Source organism: Lygodium microphyllum, chromosome 30, assembly GCF_053477565.2.
Source record: "Lygodium microphyllum isolate KBCC chromosome 30, Lygodium_microphyllum_v1.1.10, whole genome shotgun sequence".
NCBI lineage: Eukaryota > Viridiplantae > Streptophyta > Polypodiopsida > Schizaeales > Lygodiaceae > Lygodium > Lygodium microphyllum.
The window spans coordinates 63,893,635-63,912,530 of record NC_141164.1 but is presented as its reverse complement, the minus strand read 5'-3'; the positions used below and the strand labels follow the sequence as shown (position 1 = coordinate 63,912,530).

The 18,896-nt window shown below is 41.5% G+C and overlaps 3 protein-coding genes across 5 annotated transcripts in view; all 3 read left to right on the top strand.

The window, feature by feature from the left end:
- The first annotated feature begins 374 nt into the window (after positions 1 to 374).
- Positions 375 to 1,922, top strand: LOC148009937 (uncharacterized). The gene has a single exon (XM_087672848.1). It carries the CDS (start codon positions 375 to 377, stop codon positions 1,920 to 1,922), a length of 1,548 nt encoding a protein of 515 aa, XP_087528974.1.
- An 857-nt stretch (positions 1,923 to 2,779) lies between these two features.
- Positions 2,780 to 3,550, top strand: LOC148009936 (uncharacterized). Its single transcript, XM_087672847.1, has one exon. It carries the CDS (start codon positions 2,780 to 2,782, stop codon positions 3,548 to 3,550), a length of 771 nt encoding a protein of 256 aa, XP_087528973.1.
- Positions 3,551 to 6,218: 2,668 nt separating this feature from the next.
- The window catches only part of FANCM (DEAD/DEAH box RNA helicase family protein), a 70,893-nt gene continuing 58,215 nt past the window's right edge, over positions 6,219 to 18,896 (top strand). For 2 of the 3 annotated variants that reach the window (XM_087672470.1, XM_087672473.1), the window contains exons 1-4: positions 6,219 to 6,493; positions 7,740 to 8,061; positions 8,151 to 8,294; positions 8,512 to 8,594. In XM_087672470.1, coding sequence (XP_087528596.1) covers positions 6,467 to 6,493; positions 7,740 to 8,061; positions 8,151 to 8,294; positions 8,512 to 8,594 — 576 coding nt within the window. In that variant the 5' untranslated portion in view covers positions 6,219 to 6,466. Of the gene's footprint in view, positions 6,494 to 7,739; positions 8,062 to 8,150; positions 8,295 to 8,511; positions 8,595 to 18,896 lie in introns of those variants that run through there. The other variant, XM_087672471.1, reaches the window with a different exon arrangement.

The following is an 18,896-nucleotide window of genomic DNA, read 5'->3' as shown; positions in this document are numbered from 1 at the left end:
ATGGCTAAGTTGTGGCATGATGAAACTAAAACAATGCGTACAACTTCGATTGGAAAGCATTGCTGTAGAGAAGGGAAAGTAATTTTGCCACCTCTACAGCAACCACCACAACCTTTATGTAATTTGCTTGATGGCACACATCCACAAAGCAGAGAGTTCAAAAAAAATATACGTGCTTATAATAGCGCATTGGCTTTTGTTTCAATGGGTGCAAAAATTGATGAGCTTTTGCCTCAAAATGGAAATGGTTATACTTTTCGAGTTCATGGATCAATATATGGATGGGTTCCCTATTGCCAAGTGAGGATGGACAACAAATGTCAAAGTTTGCACAACTTTATATTTATGACACCGATCATGAGTTATTGAATCGCATGGGGGTTTTACCTGGGCTTTTGCTAGACTTACTACAAGAGCTTCAACAAATGATGCATGATCACAATGCTTACGCACAGGCCTTTATAGCAGTTGGTGCAAGCTTGCAACGCAATCCATCAATAGAAATAAGAATGTCCATTTTTCAAAATCGATCCACGTCTAGACGATATTCAATTCCCACTGCAAGTGAGGTTGCTGCGATCATGCCTGGACAAGGTGATGATGATACACTTGATCATTGTAGCATTCAAGTTCGCACACGACAAGGCCATTTGATTTATATTTCTAACTTACACAAGGCATATATGCCACTGTTATATGTTCTTCTTTTTCCAAATGGAGAGGATGGATGGCATACTAAAGTTCCATATGCATTTATTGATGCTCATATTAATGCCAATAATCTTGCAAATAAAGATTGTGTCACTCAAATGCAATATTACGCTTTTCGACTTCAGATTCGAGATGATACTAATGCATGTCTTTTAAGGGGTGGTCGCTTGCTACAACAATACATTGTTGATGCTTATTGTAGCATTGAACAATGTAGATTGGCTTGGTGGCGTCGTAATCAAGCAACATTGCGAGTTGAAATGTATAAGGGATTGGCTGATATGGTCAATGGTTCAGATGCAGTTGATACTAATATCGCTGGGATTGGTGTGGGCAGGAGAATAGTATTGCCATCTAGCTTTACAGGTGGACCAAGATTCATGTACCAATTATATCAAGATGCTATGGCAATTGTACGTAGCAAAGGTAAACCTGATTTGTTTATCACCATGACATGCAATCCTAAGTGGTCTAAAATTACAGATGCTTTGTTGCCTGGTCAAACTGAACATGATCGACCAGATTTAATTGCTAGAGTTTTTCATTTGAAACATAAGGACATGATGCAGTCGATAGTGAAAAAGGAGTTGTTTTGTAAAGTTGCTGGATATGTGTCCGTCATAGAATTCCAAAAGAGAGGCTTGCCTCATTCACATATGCTCTTGATATTAGAACCACGCTTTAAGCCACTAGAAGCACGTCATTATGATAGACTGGTGTGCGCTGAGCTGCCTGATAAGGAAAGGTTTTTGGATTTGTATCGAATTATTACTAAATGTAACATACATGGTCCGTGTGGTAAGTTTAATCCAAAAAGTGCTTGCATGGTGGACGGAAAGTGTATAAAGGATTATCCAAAAAAGTTTATACATACAACTACAGTTGATAAATCTGGTTATCCTTTATACAGACGTCGAGAGGATGGAAAAACTCATAATGCTAAAGGTAACCTCTTGGATAACCGATGGATAGTGCCTTACAATCCTTATATGAGTTCCAAGTATAGTGCTCACATAAATGTTGAGGTTTGCTCGACAATTGCAATTGTCAAATATTTGTATAAATATGTATATAAGGGCCATGATCGAGCAACCATTCGGTTTACAAGTACGCGTGGTTCCGGATCCAATGATATTGACGCAGAAAATATTGATGAGATTGAGAGGTACTTAGATGCACGATATATTTCAGCTTCTGAAGCATGTTGGTGAATATTTGAATTCAAACTTCATGATGAGAAACCTGATATTCAACGATTGCAAATACATTTACCTGGAGAGAATACTATTTCCTTTCGTGACTCTGATAACATACGTGATGTGGTTCAAAATGAAAATGCTCAAAAAACAACTCTCACAGAATGGTTTACATGCAATCGTTTGCACCCTGATGCTAACACAGTTCTCTATCAAGACTTTCCAATGTTTTGGGTTTGGAATGCACGCAAAAAAATGTGGACAAAGAGAAAGCAAGGAAACACATGTGGTCGAATATACTTTGTTTTACCTACGTGTGGAGAAAAATACTATTTGCGGCTACTACTCACTGTATGCAAGGGGTGCACATCCTTTGAGGCATTGCGTACGGTTGATAATGTGGTATATTCAACTTTTAAGGAGGCTTGCATTGCAAAAGGAATGTTGGAAACAGATGATGAATGGCAAATGTGTTTGCATGAAGCTGCATTGATGCAAACCGGTGCTCAATTAAGAAATTTGTTTGCATCCATCTTGGTATTTTGTTTGCCCGCCCGACCTGGGGCTCTATGGGAAGAGTTCTTAGGTCCGCTGACAGAGGATATAAACATCGACTCTCCTTGCAAAATAGGCGAAATATTGATATGCAAGATGAGGCCAATAATCATGCATTGATGCATATTCAAAAACTTTTAGATCAACATGGTCGCAATTTGGCAGAGTATCATGGATTGCCTGAGGTGACAATGCAAGAGTATACAAATCCTTTGATCCTTGATGAATAACTATATGATAAAGTAGAACAAGAGAATACATTCTTAACAATGCAAGCTTTGTTGAATGATGGACAAAGAAATTGTTTTATGGCAATAATGAATGCTATTGATAGTGGCTTGGGTAAACCATTTTTCTTAGATGGCCCAGGCGGTTCTGGAAAAACATTCCTATACAAATGTTTGCTTGCAAAGCTTCGCAGTCAAGGTCGCATTGCAATAGCTACATCATCCTCTAGTGTTGCTGCATTGCTTTTGCCACATGGTCGTACTGCCCATTCAAAGTTCAAAATTCCATTACAGGCAGATAATAATTCTACATGCAATATACCTGTTCAAAGTCATCTTGCAGCACTGTTAAAAGAGGCAAGTCTTATTTTGTGGGATGAAGCTCCTATGTTGCATCGTAATACCTTTGAGGCATTGGACATAACTTTAAAGGATATAATGCAGTGTGATATGCCATTTGGTGGTAAAGTTATTCTACTAGGTGGAGATTTTAGGCAAATATTGCATGTTGTACCAAAGGGTACCCGTGAGGATATTGTCGGTGTTGCTATATGTTGTTCCAATTTGTGGCAATATTTCAATGTTTTGAAACTTACACAGAATATGCGGGTCGCATCAGATGAGGGTCAGTTTGTTGCATGGTTGCAAGACATTGGAGATGGAAAAGATTTGACACATACTAATAATATATTGCAAATTCCACCTGCATTGTTGTTAAAGGGAGGATCTATGCAAGACTTGATCAATTTTGTCTATTGTGAAATGAATTGTGTAATTGATTACAAAACATTTTTTAGTGGACTTGCCATTCTTGCACCTCGAAACAATGATGTGGAAATGATAAACAATCATGCATTGTAGCTGATGCCGGGAGAGGTTAAACAATACTACAGTGCTGATTCTGTGGATAGAACCGAGGAGAACTCATTCCTCTATTCTGTGGAATATCTAAATTCCCTTGACCTCGGTGGAGGTATTCCTCCTCATATCTTGTTGCTCAAAGTAAATGCTCCAATAATATTGCTCAGGAACTTGAATCCTTCTAAAGGTTTGTGCAATGGTACTAGGCTGGTATGCAAGGCTTTCAATAACAAGGTCATTGATGCAGAGATAATTACGGGGACCAATATTGGTGACAGAGTTTTTATCCCGAGGATAACTTTCATCCCAACTAAACTGGAACTTCCTTTCTCAATGAAACGCTTGGAATTCTCAGTCCGTTTGGCGTTTGCAATGACAATCAACAAATCTCAAGGCCAAACGTTATCATGTTTGGGAATATATCTAAAAACCCCAGTCTTTACTCATGGTCAACTCTATGTTGCTTTCTCTAGAGTAAAGTCTCCGGATAGATTGAAAGTCTTGATTAATGAGAAAGAGGACATGGTAAATGGTACAATCAATATTGTATATAATGAAATTTTACAAAAAGTATTGTAACCTCTATTTTTTCAAAAGTGTAATGTTTGTTCTCTCATATTATATTTGCATAATGTTTTTATTTTAATACAATCAAAGCCTTTTTTTCTTCTTTGTTCACATATCTATAAAATGTGGCATTGTACTTTCTTATGCTCTTTTTCAGTAGTGAGTTCTTTCGTCGATGAAAAGCAAGTTTGACTTATTTTCTTTGATTTAATACTTTAATGTTTTAATCATATCTCTCATGTATGGATAGATATTCATGATTTTATGTGAAGTTAGACGTATGTTTGTTTTACTATATGAGAGCATTGTGTTTAAATTATTTCTACCATAAAAAGTTATTTGATCTTTTTATCATATTATATTTGCATAAAATTTTTGGTGCAATATCATCAAAGTTTATTTATTATTTTTAAATCATATATTTTTATGTTTTCTAATTTTTATTGATAGATGTCGCAAACAGTATTTGAATATTATCGTGCCTCTCCTTATCAAATGAGACTTCAAGAAGCATTGCGAACTATCGCTACGGATGCTATTATCCAAAGAACTTTGGCTAGGGTAATCGAAAGATTACCCAATGATGGATTTACTAATGGAAACACTCCTTTATATGTAGAAATTTTATATTTTGGATGGATCAAATGCTACTATGTTAGACAAACAGATGTTGAGTACTTCATATCTCGGTCCCATACTAGACACATACCAAATGACTGGAGTAAATGGGAGTTTAAAGATTTATCATGTTTTGTAACTTTGCATCAGTTTCATCCAAATTCCGCCGACTGCTCTACTAATGTGAGAGCCAATCATATCATGTCCCCAGGTAATAGTTACCATTTTCATTAATTAATGTTTTACTTTATAAATTTAATATCCTTATTTCTAAAGTTTTTTTTTTCATTTTTAGATGTTGCAGCACAATCTGGGGTGGGGCGTGTCACAGCTTCGCCCACACATGTTCTTCATGCTAGATCCACGGTTCATAATTCATCTAAGAAGAGAAAGCTTTCTTTTCGATAGTTGATTTTCTACAGTACAACTATCTTTTTGAAAACATTTTATACTTTCTTTTCCATTTACCTATTGTTATAGTTGGAATTCTTTCAGTGATATTTAAAAATCACTTTTGCTTCAGTTATGTTTTCCAATTATTACGGTTGAGATAATCAATGTTATTGTGTTGAATTATTAGATTTTTTAATGAAGTTTAAAAATTGCAAGACTACTTGATTCATTACTAAGTGGAAGAATGTGTGAACAAATTAAAACATTTGTGCTTCACATCCTGGTGCTTCGCGCCGGGAGAAAGCTAGCGCGTAGCGCCGGCCCCGGCGCGAAGCGCCTAGCTGAGTCTAGGCGCGGAGCGCCTAGTATCAATTATGATCCATTTCGATATAATACTCTTATTTCTAAATATCACGCGAAGCAAGGATGTATTTTTTATCGGTCATGTATATATGAAAGTTTGAGTTTGATGTATAAAAGATATTATTTATATATTTGGCATTTTGTATTACAAATTTTTTAATTACTTTTAGTTTTAAGTTTGATGAGAGAGAGAGAGAGAGAGAGAGAGAGAGAGAGAGAGAGAGAGAGAGAGAGAGAGAAAGGGGGGGGGAATGGTTCCTAAGTATCATGCTTTGTAATTGCCACATTGCGGGTTCAATATGACACCATTGACTTGAACTTCAAACTTTGTGAGGTCCAATTGGTACCAGCTTTGAGTATAGATGAAATTTTATAAGTTTGATACATATAAGAGATTATATGTATATCTCGTGTTCTATAACACAAATTTTATAAATTACTTTTTTATTGTGAAAGATATATATAGATTCTTTGGTAAGATATTTACATCATCCCACACAAAAAGTATGGGATAGACTCATAAATTACTTTTAGTTTTAAGTTTGATATGAGAGAGAGAGAGAGAGAGAGAGAAAGAGAGAGAGGAAACAAATTAGAATAAGAGAGGGAAAAGAAGAGAGAGAAAGAGGAGGAATAGATTGTCGAGCGTACAGAATGCTAGTTCGGCGCTATGTAGAATCCTTCCAAGCTGGAATTTCTTACTCATGGCTAGCGCTTTGGCCATGATCTTACATCATAAAGCGAGGAAGAAGCGTTTGCAAATTTTGTATATTAATCTTTTTACAAATTTATATTTTGAACCTTCTTCCTTCTTTAGAGAACGTTTACGGGTTTCGATTTTGGGATCATAAGCGAAGTCCCGCCTCTGCCTTCCTCCAAAAAGAGAGAGGGGGGCCGCGCCGGCGGGGAGCGGGCGAACTAGCCAGCCAGCAAGCGAGCTACCGAGCGACTGGAACTGAACCCCCTTCTCGACAGATGGAGACCTACAACGACGAAAATGATGTACAAGACCGCTCTCTTACATGCCTCCCAGGCTCACCGACAAGGATTGCTTGTGCTAACATGGATAGCTATGGTTGTTTTGATTCTCTGTCCGAGCACAATCCGGATTTGAGCATGCTTTGATTCATTGCGTGCTCTTTCGAGTCGTTGTCTGCTCTGATGTTTGAATAGCTTGGTACAATTGATCCTTAAGAAATGACAGAATCTTCATTCGAACCTTCACTTCATGGACGCACAAATGTAAGATCCTTGGGAAAATGATATGCACAAAATAGGTCTTCTGGAATGACCAATTGTTGTATCTTTTTGAATTTTAGCATCTTAAGGCTGCATTGTTATGGGTCTGTACAACCAGAATGGCTTGCATGTAAGCTGGTTGCAGATGAAATTGGGAATTGCTCTTCAGTCTTGCTGTGGGGGCTGTCGTCCTGCATTCAATGCTCTGACCAATTCCTGCCAGCAAAAGCTCAGAAGCCCAAGCATAGCAGGTCCACCATGCTGACACACTCCTTCAAATCAGTTCGATGCTTGCTTTGAATTGCAAGGAGACTCGAGAATGGAGCTGATTGAAGCTGATTTGGAAATAGTGACATCTGTGCATTTCCCTCTTGAATCAAGATACACGTGGTTTGGCATGATGAGGAGGACATGGCCCCATGACCCTTTCATATTGAAGTAACAAGGCTAGTAATGTAGGGAGTGGAAGTTGGTTCATTTATGTACCTATTGCACTCTCAATGCACTTCACGATCCAGGATACTAATACAGGAGGCGTACAGTCCACTCACTGGCCAAGTGATTAGGTTTTGAAGTGATACATATAAATGCCTCGTGTTCCTGTTAAAGTTCATGTCTCTAACATGGTAAACATCTATCTTAATAATGGTAAATGTGTTAGTTCAGGCATTAATAATTACTTTATACACCTCATGTTCACAGGATTTTAGACCTAAGTAAGCATGTTTCACAGAAAGTTCACATTAGCCACAGCATCATAGCAGCTTCGTTAGTGAAAAACGCTCGCCTCACACAATTCTGGCCATTTACTAGCTGCAAACACTCTGGAACATGTTTCCAGATATTTCTGGTTTCATACTGTGTTGAATTCATGCTATCTTTTATGCTTAGTTGAAGCATGTGTGTATGAGATGCGTAATCCGATTAGTTCTGAATGGGATGTGCTGTCACCTTTGATTTCTTAATTTTATCACTGTGCGCTTAATTTAAACACCCTGGCTTAACACAGGCTTTTAATTGGGAAGCTGCTGTTGCTGCCATGGAGCACATGTCATTGATACCAAACAGACCAAAAGATGAGCAGTTCAGGAATGTTCTGAAAGAAACCACGAATCAGAATCGCAAGGGGACCAACCAAGAGGGAACTTTGGGGACATCTAATCCCCAGACTAAAGTGCATCAGAAAACCATGCTTAGCTTTGTCCAGAGATATACTAGAGAGCCTGAAGAAGCATTGATGAGACCTCATTCTGAGTATGAAGATCCAGCAGTTACAGCAGTCATTGGCATAGAAATTGATCCAATCTCAGCGAAAACATGGGTCTACCCAGGTCACCAAACTTATTGGTCTACTTGGTTTACACAGCTTTATCTTGTCCATGTCACCCTTTGCAATTGGGATATGTTGTATCTTGTGCAGTCAATGTGCCCATGAGAGATTATCAATTCTCAATCGTGCAGACAGCCTTATTCACAAATACTCTAGTGTCTTTGCCTACGGGACTAGGAAAGACCTTGATTGCAGCAGTTGTTATGTACAATTTCTTCCGTTGGTTTCCTTCAGGTAAACTGGTGAGGATAAAATCATAACAGAAAGAAAGTCTTCTTCTAGGGTAATGTGTATTTTTAACAATCTATTGTAATTCTTGGCACAGCAACTTATTTGTGGCATTTGTCAAAAGGCTTCTGAAATGTCAGTATTGATGTTTGTGTTGGATTGTATTGGCTGAGGTAGAGACAAGGGTTTCACAATCTTGTCTGTTTTGACTTTTTGAGTTCAGGAAAGATTGTCTTCACAGCACCTTCAAGGCCCTTAGTACTTCAGCAAATAGAATCATGCCATGATAGTGTGGGAATACCCCAGGTAAGTTGCAGCCTTAAATTTGGGAATTGGTCTTGTGCGAAGTTGATCTTCAACAATTGGTCAATAGGGTACTTTGAAGTGCTATACTATCTAAATTTTCAAACAAGGTTTCAAAGCTTTTACACGGTCATTATGTATAAAAGGAATGACAAAACTTTGAGGTTTCAAGGCTTTACGTTTGTTATTATGCATAAATTGAACAACAAAACTTTTGAAACGTGCTTTAGAAGGTGCATGCAATATTAGATATTGGATACTTCCTCTATAGTTGTCCGATTCTAAAGGCAGTTTTAGATAGCAAATATTTGTCGATGGTTGTGGGATCTTGTCCCAAGACAACCATGCATTGATCTATTCCCTAGAAACATCTGTGCAACATTTGACTCATGGGGATCTTTATGTGTATCCGGATTGCATTTTATGTGTCTTGATAAAAGTTTCCGCGATCTTGAAATACATGCTAAAGATTCCAATAAGTCAAATGTTTTGTAGTACAAGTTATTCAGCATGTAATCAATATAACCATGCTACATTGGGATTTTTAGCATGTGGTCAAAATTTCAAGATTGTGTAGTACAAATTGTTGACAGTCGTGTGTCATGTACACTCATATCTTGCTTGTGAGCCTCATTTTGAGTTAGACGAGGACATTAGGAGCTCTAACCTTTAAAAAAAAAAACGTGCTAAAGAAATTAATATTATAAAAAAGATAAATATGTACAAAGCCTCTTAAAAAAAGTGAGGCTAGTTGCAAGCGATCATTTGCTTCACACCTTAGGAAGGCTCTTACAAAACACTTTAAAGGCTCTATTTGCTTCTTTTGTGTGATCTAGGTACTTTCAATGGAGGTGATACCAATGCGTTTGGTTTTTGGTACAATGACCGTGCTGATTAGTTGGGTGGGCTGACATGGGCGCCCAAATTGGGGCTTGGTTAGTTGCATGCAAGTTGTGATCTTAGTTTGTCTATTTATATGTAGCTTGTCTCCCTTACTCCATTCATTTATACAACCATCATTCAGCCAATCCTCCTCATTCCTCTCTCATCCCCCTACTTTCATTTGGTGTCCACATTGATGCTCGGTGTTGCGTGCTAGGGCTGACCATTGCAGGCTTGGATTGTTTAGTTGTCAATTAGTTTGTTCCTTCTCTCTCCTGTGTTTCATTCAGTCTCCTCCTCTATTTGCTCTGTGCTCACTTTCCTTTTCGTTGTGCACTCTCACATGGCATGAGAGTCATGTATGGGAGCCGAATGATGAAGAAGAATTGCTGTCCACATTTGCACTAGCTCGGCATCATTGCCAACCCTGTGTTTTCATCATCAAGGTGGATTAGGGTGGCCTGTTTTCAGCCCCTTAGTGGCTATGTTTTGAAGGGACAGACCATCAGCTGCCAGAGGTTTCAGGAAAAGGACACCTCATCTGCTGTGTTTTACAGCGGGTGGCTGCTACAGCAGCCAGCTGCTACAGCAGCCAGCTGCTACAGCAGCCAAGTAGCAACTTTTCCCTGCTGGGTAGTGTTAAATTTGTGCTGACATCATCGTTTCAAGTAGTCAATCTGCGCTTCCTGCAGGTCTATGTGTCTCCGGCCCCTCTTGAGCAATTTATAGCTTGATATAGGCTGCATTTTCAGGCTGCAAGCATTTTCTCACCCGTGTTTGCCATAGAATCCTCCATCTGGACACTGTTTGGCCCCTCCCACCTTAGATATCCCTATCTTCCACTACTGCACATTGGACCCACGGGCCCCAAAGAGGTGGGGGATATCAACTTTCTGGTCACTTTCAATGAGAGCTGCATCTATGGTTTCTTGAACGACATCTATGGCTGACCAATGTGATTGGGGGGATTGTTTGGATTGGGATAGTGAGAATGTCAAAGTGATGAATGAGATTGTGAAGATTGGTGTCCACAAAGCCATGACTGTGAGGATTGTTGCTTATACCTCATTGCACCCTTTGTGCAAGCGCCTTACCTACCCTCCCTATTTGCATGAGAAGAGTTGGATGGGATGAACTATCATCTATGGTCGTGCAAGCCAAGTGTATTTGCGACAGCTGTGACCTTTGGGACTTCATGGTAGTTCCTATTCCTCTACCTATTGTGGATTCTCATATTGAAGCGACCTTGGACTCAACAACTTTATGGAAATAGTTGAATGCTAGGCCCCACTCTTTTCTTTCTTTTTTTTTGTGTAGATTCTATGCTTGTGCATGTAAGATGTATCTACATGAGTGCAGAGGTTTGGAAGAGATTGACATATCTTTACCAGGCAAAGACATTTAGGCATCACGTATCAGTTGAGTTGAAGCTTCAACGACTGTTTGTTGTAGATTCCCCTACGATGAAGGAACACCTCACCTAGATGGAGGAGATTCGGGATGAGCTTGTATCCCTTGGTAAGATTGTTCTTTGGAGGATGTTGCTATGATAGCTCTCTCATATCTTTTTTTTGTGTAGATTCTGTGCTTGTGCATGTAAGATGTATCTACACGAGTGCAGAGGTTCGGAAGAGGTTGACATATCTTTACCCGGCAAAGACATTTAGGCATCACATATCCGTTGAGTTGAAGCTTCAACAATTGTTTGTTGTAGATTCCCCTACGATGAAGGAACACCTCATCCAGATGGAGATTTGGGATGAGCTTGTATCCCTTGGTAAGATTGTTCTTTGGAGGATGTTGCTATGATAGCTTTCTCATATCTTTTGTCATCGAAGTATGATGTCTTCACCAATCTCCTCACCTCATGTGCAAGGGACACCATCACTTGAGAAGAGCTAGTCCTGATAGTGCTTGAGTGGGATGTGCATCATAGGGAGAGAGATTCTAGTAGAGCCATTGCCTAAAGTTGTGCCTTTGTGGCATTATCTTGAAGTAAAGGACAAGCCAAGTAGAATAAAGGGAAGAAGAAGAAGACCAAGAAATTAGAGTCATATTTAAACTTTGATATAACTTTAGAAGGAAGTGCAAAGGATATCCCAAGTGTCCACATAGTGGGAAGGCCTCGCACCTTGAAGAGTGTTGGAAGAAATACCCTCACATTAGTCTAGGAGCAAAGGATGGAGCTACATCATGGGAGCTTCCCTCTCTCTCTATTACTTAGTCTAGGCTCACTATTACTCATGAGTCTGTGTTCCTTCACATCCATGAGATGGAGGAGCCTTCTTTGGTTGTCTTGTCTTTTGAGAGGTCTTGGCTTAACAACTGTGCTTGGAGTCTTATGACTCCTCGAGGAGATTGACTCTAGGATTTTCATTTATCAAAGGGTATAGTCATTGTAAGTGACATTATGTTTTTGCCTATTTATGGTGTTGACATCCTTTCCTTATTGGGCTTTCATCTCCTCTTAGTTCATGGCCTTATGACACTCGATACCCAAGTTGTCTTCACCAAGCAGTTTGTCTTTGTTGAGGACTCCTCTTTAGGATCCATCCTTGTGATAGGTTGGTTGGAGGGAGCTATACAGGTGTCATTTCCCTTCCATTGTGAAGGACCCTTTTAAGGTAGATTCTTATTGTTGCACTTGGTTCTGATTATGCACCACTGATCCCATATGTTCTATTCCACCCCCATCATCTCCTTTGGAGGTTTCCTTGAATCCCCCATCCCTTTCAGAGGGGAATAATTTGGGTGATGTAGTTGTGGGTTCCTTGGTTGTTTGTGTCTTGGAGGGGGATTCTAGGATTGTGAGGAGACTCTTTAGGGATTGCATTTTTTAACGGGCTTAGCGGCCTCTTTCCTTTGCCATCAAGCCACCATTCCATGCCGCTTGCGTATCCATCTCGTGGCCCTTGGTCCCTAGTATTTGTCTTTGGTAGGTTATAGTGCCTCTGATAGCTCCTTGCTATTGTCTCTTAGTTGGGTCATTGGCTTGGCTCATCCATTCCCAAGTAGAGTTTTCTAGAGTGATCCATTTGAGGCCTCCTCGCTTCCTTTGGCCTATGGCAGCCCTTTGTTTGATCGAGTTTTCATATGGAGAGGGGTTCTTACTCCTAGGTTGGCATTCTTCATGATGGGCTTTATCTATAGTACACTTCTTTTGCCACCCTCAAATTTGTTCTCTCCTTTGGCCTTCTATCACATCTGGGATTTGAGAGGGGTTGTTAGTAGTCATGCGTCATCTATAGTCATCTCTTGCTTGTGAGCCTTACTTTGAGTCAAATGAGGACATTTGGAGCTTTGACATTGTGATGATTTGTCATTTTATTCGTTTTAGAAACTTTTGGTGGAGGTGGTACTGGTACATTTTGTTTTGGGTACAATGACCATTTTGGTCAATGGGCTGGTTGACTTGGGTGCCCACATTTTGGGTTTGGGTAGTTGTGGCCTCAATTTGCCTATTTATAGGCAGCCTGCCCCCCTTACTCCATTAATTCATCCATCTATCATTTATCCAGCCGCCGTCCTCCTCTCATCTCCCTGCTTTTGCTTGGCACTTGTATTGATGCTCAATGCTATACGTTGGGGCTGATTGTTGTAGCCTTATATCATTCAGCCAATTAGTTTGTTCCACTTAAAAGTTGGTAGATTGTGAGAAAGGATCTTGGTGCACTATCAAAGAGAAAAAGCTAGACAGATTTTAGAGGTGCTGCTTCTTTTAGAAGAGCAAAACAGGTAGTAGAATAATGAAAGCCACAAGATCAATGAAAGAGATGATGCACAAGATGTAACTGGGAAAAAGAATCCACTGTGGGAACCAAGAGTACAATGTTTAAGTGCTAGCTCACACATTCCACAAGCTTGTTAGAAATTGAGACCTCCTATAGGGGCGGGCAGGTTAGGTGGGCAGCATGGCAAGGCAGACACCATTGCAGGCAGGCCAGGTAGGGCAGCACAATTGCAGACAGCCAAGGTGACGGGCAGACAGGATGCTGGGCAGAGCAGATTGTTGGGCAAGGCAGATCACAGGCATGGTAGGATCACTGGCAGCAGGCCTGCCCAACTGGGCAGACCAGTTGGCCTGCTTGCCACGTGATAGCTTCGACCAGGCCATTTATTGGCCCAGCCTGGTGCTGGCCGACTGCACCTACGTGTCCCCACTTCTGCTTTTTTAGCCCTGCATTGGACACCATCAAAACAGTTAGTCTTGTACACAGCTTTGTGAGATTTCTAACTGTTATGATACACGCACAACCCTTTGTGTTTGTTCTGCCCTGTTTACTTAGGTTTTAATGCTGAGCATTCTCAGTGTTCTTCTGTGTCTTTCTCTCTCTCCTCTCCTTGATTAGGATGTATGATTAGTTTGTGCATATGCTTCTGCATTGTTGCACTCTAACATGGTATCAAAGTAGTGTTAGGGGCTGATCAAGCATGGACAAACCTGAAGAGGAGGATTTAACATGACACAAAGGCTGTGTTTTCAGTGTATGGGTGCAAGCGGGAGGGTTGTGCATCAATACATGCTTGGATCGAACTAAGATGCATGCAAATGGAGGCTTGTTTGCTGTTTGTTTGTGCAAGAATAGTTGTCAAAGTGTGAAATAAGCTGCATTTTGAGCCTTTCGGAGTCAATTGAATAATTGAATTTCTATTATCTTCAGCAATAAAGCTCTTTAGTGAATGGGTGAAGGAAGTCCTAGCCAATTGCCTTTTGAAAGTTAGAAGGGGGATACCTAGCATGTGTAGAGCTGTTGAAGGGTTGTCAAGGTTTGACGGAGGGGTCAACTCATCCGACTTGTCTAGTCTCATTCAGACCCGTCAGACCCATTCCCCGCCGATTGCGCCTGCGGCCCCGTATGCCAACAGTTATGAAAATGGCCGTTTTTCCTTCTTTTTTTGCGCTTTCTTTTCTTCCTTTCTTTCTTCTTTCTCTCTTCTCTATTCTTTTCTTTCCCTCTTATCTTCCTTTTCTCTCTCTCTCTCTCTCTCTTATCTTTCTTTTCTTTCTGTCACACAAAGACTCAAGAGAACAGTTTAAAGTTTAAACTAATAAGTTTAAAAACTCTCTCCTTGCCTCTCTCTCTCTCTCTCATATACACAATGGCACAATGCAACCATCCTCTCCCATGGGCTACCATTCAAATTTCAAATTTCAAAATTTGAAAACTCTCTCTCTCTCTCTCTCTCTCTCTCTCTCTCCCCCCCTCCATCTCATTCATTCTTTCAAGTTCTCCACCCCTTAATACTCCTTTCAAGCTCTCTATCCCTTCTACTCTCTTAAGCTCTCTCCTCCCTTAACTTCTCAACCCTTCTAAGTTTCTCCTCCATCAAGCTCTAGCCTCTCTCTACTTCCTCAAGCTCTCTACTCCTTCAACCGCTCTACCCTTTCCACTCCTTTTTTCAATCATCTCTCTCCACCCATGAACCTCTCTCCATACATTATCAATGGCACCCCTGTAAAATATTACACGGCGCAGCGAACAGAATCTGAGAAAGAGATAGAGAGTACACAACAGATAAGAGGAGAATCAGTAAAATTCTTTAACTCCAAACAACTGATACAAAGATGGCTCTGTCCACCCGTGCGCTTCCACTGAGTGAAGCTTAGATGGCGATCTAGACAGAAGATAGGCGAAGAGCTTAAGGCTAGCTGGAACAACAACTCTGACTGGGTGAAAGATGAGTGAATGATGGCCGCGAAGGGGTTTAGCTTTTATAGCCCGCGAAGGTCGTTAGGTCGGCCTGCTGACCGACCTACCATATGAGCCTCCACTAGTCGGCCAAGGAATATTCCAGGGAATATTCCCTTTACCATCGGGCCGGGGGCGCTGCCCCCGGACCCCCGCCAGGGGGGCCGCTGGCCCCCCTGGGACCCCCCAGCCAGGGGCCGCTTCCGCGGCCCCCGGACCCCACAATAGGGGCCCCTTTTAACTCCCTTACCACGCAACTCAATGCAATGTGCCTCGAGTTGCTACCAGCTTAACCACTCCGTCTAACCCAAAGATTAGACCCACAACAGTCACCTTTTTGCCATCCGGTCACATAGACCTCATCTGATATACAAGTCAGGACTCAACCAATGTCCGGGCTCACATTTGGCTTCTCCTCATAATGGGGGCCTTACAACTTTGAGCACCATGGATCATTGGTAGCACCTAATGAGGGTGGGGGCATTGATCATATCTAACACCCCCCCTCAATGTCCACCCATAGGTGAACTATCTCCTCGGCCCAATGCCGAGTCTCTGAAGATGAACTTGAAGCAGATCCTTCGTAAGTGCTTTGGTGAAGATATCTGCTCCATTCTCCTCTGTTGGACAGTAGACCAGTTCCACTATCCCATCCTCCATCAAATCACGCACATAGTGATACTGGATCTCTATATGTTTGGTGCGTGCATGAAACACTGGATTTTTGGCAATGGCGATGCAACTCTGATTGTCACATCTCAGCACAGTTGGTTCTTCATCCTGCACTCCCATATGCCATAGAATCCTTCTCAACCATACGGCCTCACATGCAGCAAAACAAGCTGCCTTGTACTCTGCTTCGGTAGAAGACAATGCCACTGTTGGTTGCTTCTTACTAATCCAAGAGAAAATTCCTGAACCCAAAGAGAAACAATAACCAGAAACTGACTTCCTGGAATCAATGTCTCCTGCCCAATCTGAGTCACAGTTCCCCACAAGAGAAGTTCCGAAACTGTATGTGATACCATAGTCAAGAGTTTTCTTCAAGTATCTGAGCACCCGCATCCCAGCCTTCCAATGACTCTCATGAGGTTTGTTTGAGAACCTGCTCAAAACACCAACAGCAAAACTGATATCTGGTCTGGTGTTACACAAGTAGATCAGACTGCCGACCAACCTCCTATACCTCCCAATGTCTGCTAATGCTGATGTATCCTCGACGGATAACTTTGCATTCACCTCCATAGGTGTAGCTATCTCCTTGCACTCGGTCATGCCAAATGCCTTCAAGATCTCCCATGCATACTTCTTCTGAGAGATGAAGATCTTTCCTGGCTCTTGCCAGACTTCAATCCCCAAACAATAGTGCAGCAAGCCCAAGTCTGTCATTTCAAACTCAGAACTCAAAGCCTTTCGAGTTTGGTTGATCATATCTTCATAGTCACCTGTAATAAGAAGGTCGTCCACATATAGGACAATCACTACAGACTTTTTACCATCCCTGTAAACATACAAGTTAGCATCTGAGGCACATCTGTTGAAGTTTAGGTTTAAAAAGAACCTATCTATCCGCTGGTACCATGCTCTGGGGGCTTGTTTCAGCCCATACAATGCCTTCTTCAGTTTACACACTTTGTTCTCAGAATGGGGGGCCTCAAACCCTGGTGGCTGAGCCACGTACACCTCCTCCTTGAGGTCACCATTTAAGAACGCTGACTTAACATCCATTTGGTACACTGGCCACTTCTTGTGGGCAGCCACTGCAAGTACCGTGCGAATAGTGGTCATTCTGGCAGTTGGGGCAAATGACTCTTGAAAATCAAACCCTTCAACTTGTGAAAATCCTTGGGCAACCAGTCTAGCTTTGTACTTTTCTAAGGTACCATCAGCCTTGTACTTTACCTTCCAGATCCACTTGGTGCCAATAATCTTCCGCTTTGCTGGCCGATCCACTAGCTCCCAAGTGTCATTCTTCATTATGCTGTCATACTCCGCCTGCATAGCAGCCTTCCATGATGGATCTGCAAGTGCTTCTTCTAAGTCAGTTGGCTCCTTTACTTCTCTCATAATCTCAACCATCAAGGCCATGTTGACTATGTGAGCAGAAGCCCTCCTTTGCTCCTCTATTCTCTGAGACCTCCTTGGTCCGTCTGCCTTCTCCTCAACAGATGCAGGCCTAGGATTATTGTGGTCATAGAGCTGCTTCACCCAGCGCGGCAATGGCTTTTCCGGTGGGGTGATGTCAGGTTGGTGAACTTTTTCCTCATCATCTGAAGATGATGCTTCCTCCTCCTTAAGGATAGGGATAGCTCTCGGGACAGGTTCATAGTGGACTACTTCTTCGCTTGATGATAAAGTGGAAGACCTTGCCTTCTCCTCCTCCACTGTATGCGGCTCCTCCTTGAACACCACATCACGGCTCGCGATGATCTTCTTTGCCTCTTGGTCATATAACTTGTAAGCCTTCTGCTCATCACTATAACCCAAGAAGATACATTTTCTGCTTTTTGGTTGTAACTTGTTTCTCTTCTCATCTGGAACATGTGCATAACATTCACATCCAAAAATTCTGAAATGTGAAACAGATGGTTTCTTACCAGTGTAAGCCTCATGAGGTGTTTTTCCCTTGAGAGCCTTTGTGTAGCTCCGATTTAGAATGTAGACTGCAGTATTAACAGCTTCAGCCCAAAAATGGTTAGGCAATCCCTTGCCCTTTAGCATGCATCTTGCCATCTCCACAATGGTACGATTCCTGCGTTCCACAACACCATTCTGCTGAGGTGTGTGAGGCGTTGTCAATTGACGCTTGATCCCTTTGCTCTTGCAAAAACCTTCAAACTCCTTTGAGTTGAACTCACCACCACCATCTGTTCTAAATTTCTTCACACTTTTCCCTGTTTCATTCTCAACAAGTATTAGCCATTCTTTAAACTTACCAAAAGCTTGAGCCTTATCACGAAGGAAGTACACCCACATCTTCCTACTATAGTCATCGACAATCAACATAAAATAAGAAGATCCCCCCAAGGTCTGTGTAGGCATCTTACCACACAAGTCAGCATGCACCAACTCTAGAGGAGCATGTGCTCTATTCTTGCTTTCTTGTGGAAATGCCTTTCTCTGTTGCTTGCCCATCATACAAGCTTCACATGGTTCCTTCAATTCAGTTATTGTAGGTAGGTGAGCAACCATACCTTGCTTTTGCATCTCCTTCAATACTGCAAATCCGATGTGTCCAAACCTTTCATGCCAAAGCTTACTTGTGCCCACTCCAGCGGTGGCTGTAAGAGCACTTAGCTCATACAGGTTGTTCCTTCTTTCTCCTTTGCCAACAATTGTGCCAGCACTATCAATAATTTCTGCACCTGTCTTCTTGAACCTCACTTCATGACCAAGATCAGTTATGGCAGCAACTGATAAGAGATTTCTCCTGATTTCGGGAACATACAACACATTTGAAAGCTTTTTGACTTCACCATTTGCAGCAACAAAAGAAATAGTACCTGTGCCCGCAGCAGGGCATTTAGCATCATTTCCAACCGTCACAGTGATGGATTCTTGTAGAGGCTGCATAGAACTGTATAGACCTTTCTTGTTGGTCATGTGACGGGAGGCCCCACTATCCAACACCCAAGAGTCAGTGGTAGATTCTTCTTGCGCCGAGGAGCACACTTCCTCAATGGTCGCCATGAATAATTCCAACTCTGCTTCAGCCGTATTGGCTGTCTCTTTC

Bases quoted from the DNA above. Each gene is read 5' to 3' on its own strand.
- LOC148009937 (XM_087672848.1), top strand. From the start codon at position 375: ATGGGGGTTTTACCTGGGCTTTTGCTAGACTTACTACAAGAGCTTCAA.
- LOC148009936 (XM_087672847.1), top strand. From the start codon at position 2,780: ATGAATGCTATTGATAGTGGCTTGGGTAAACCATTTTTCTTAGATGGC.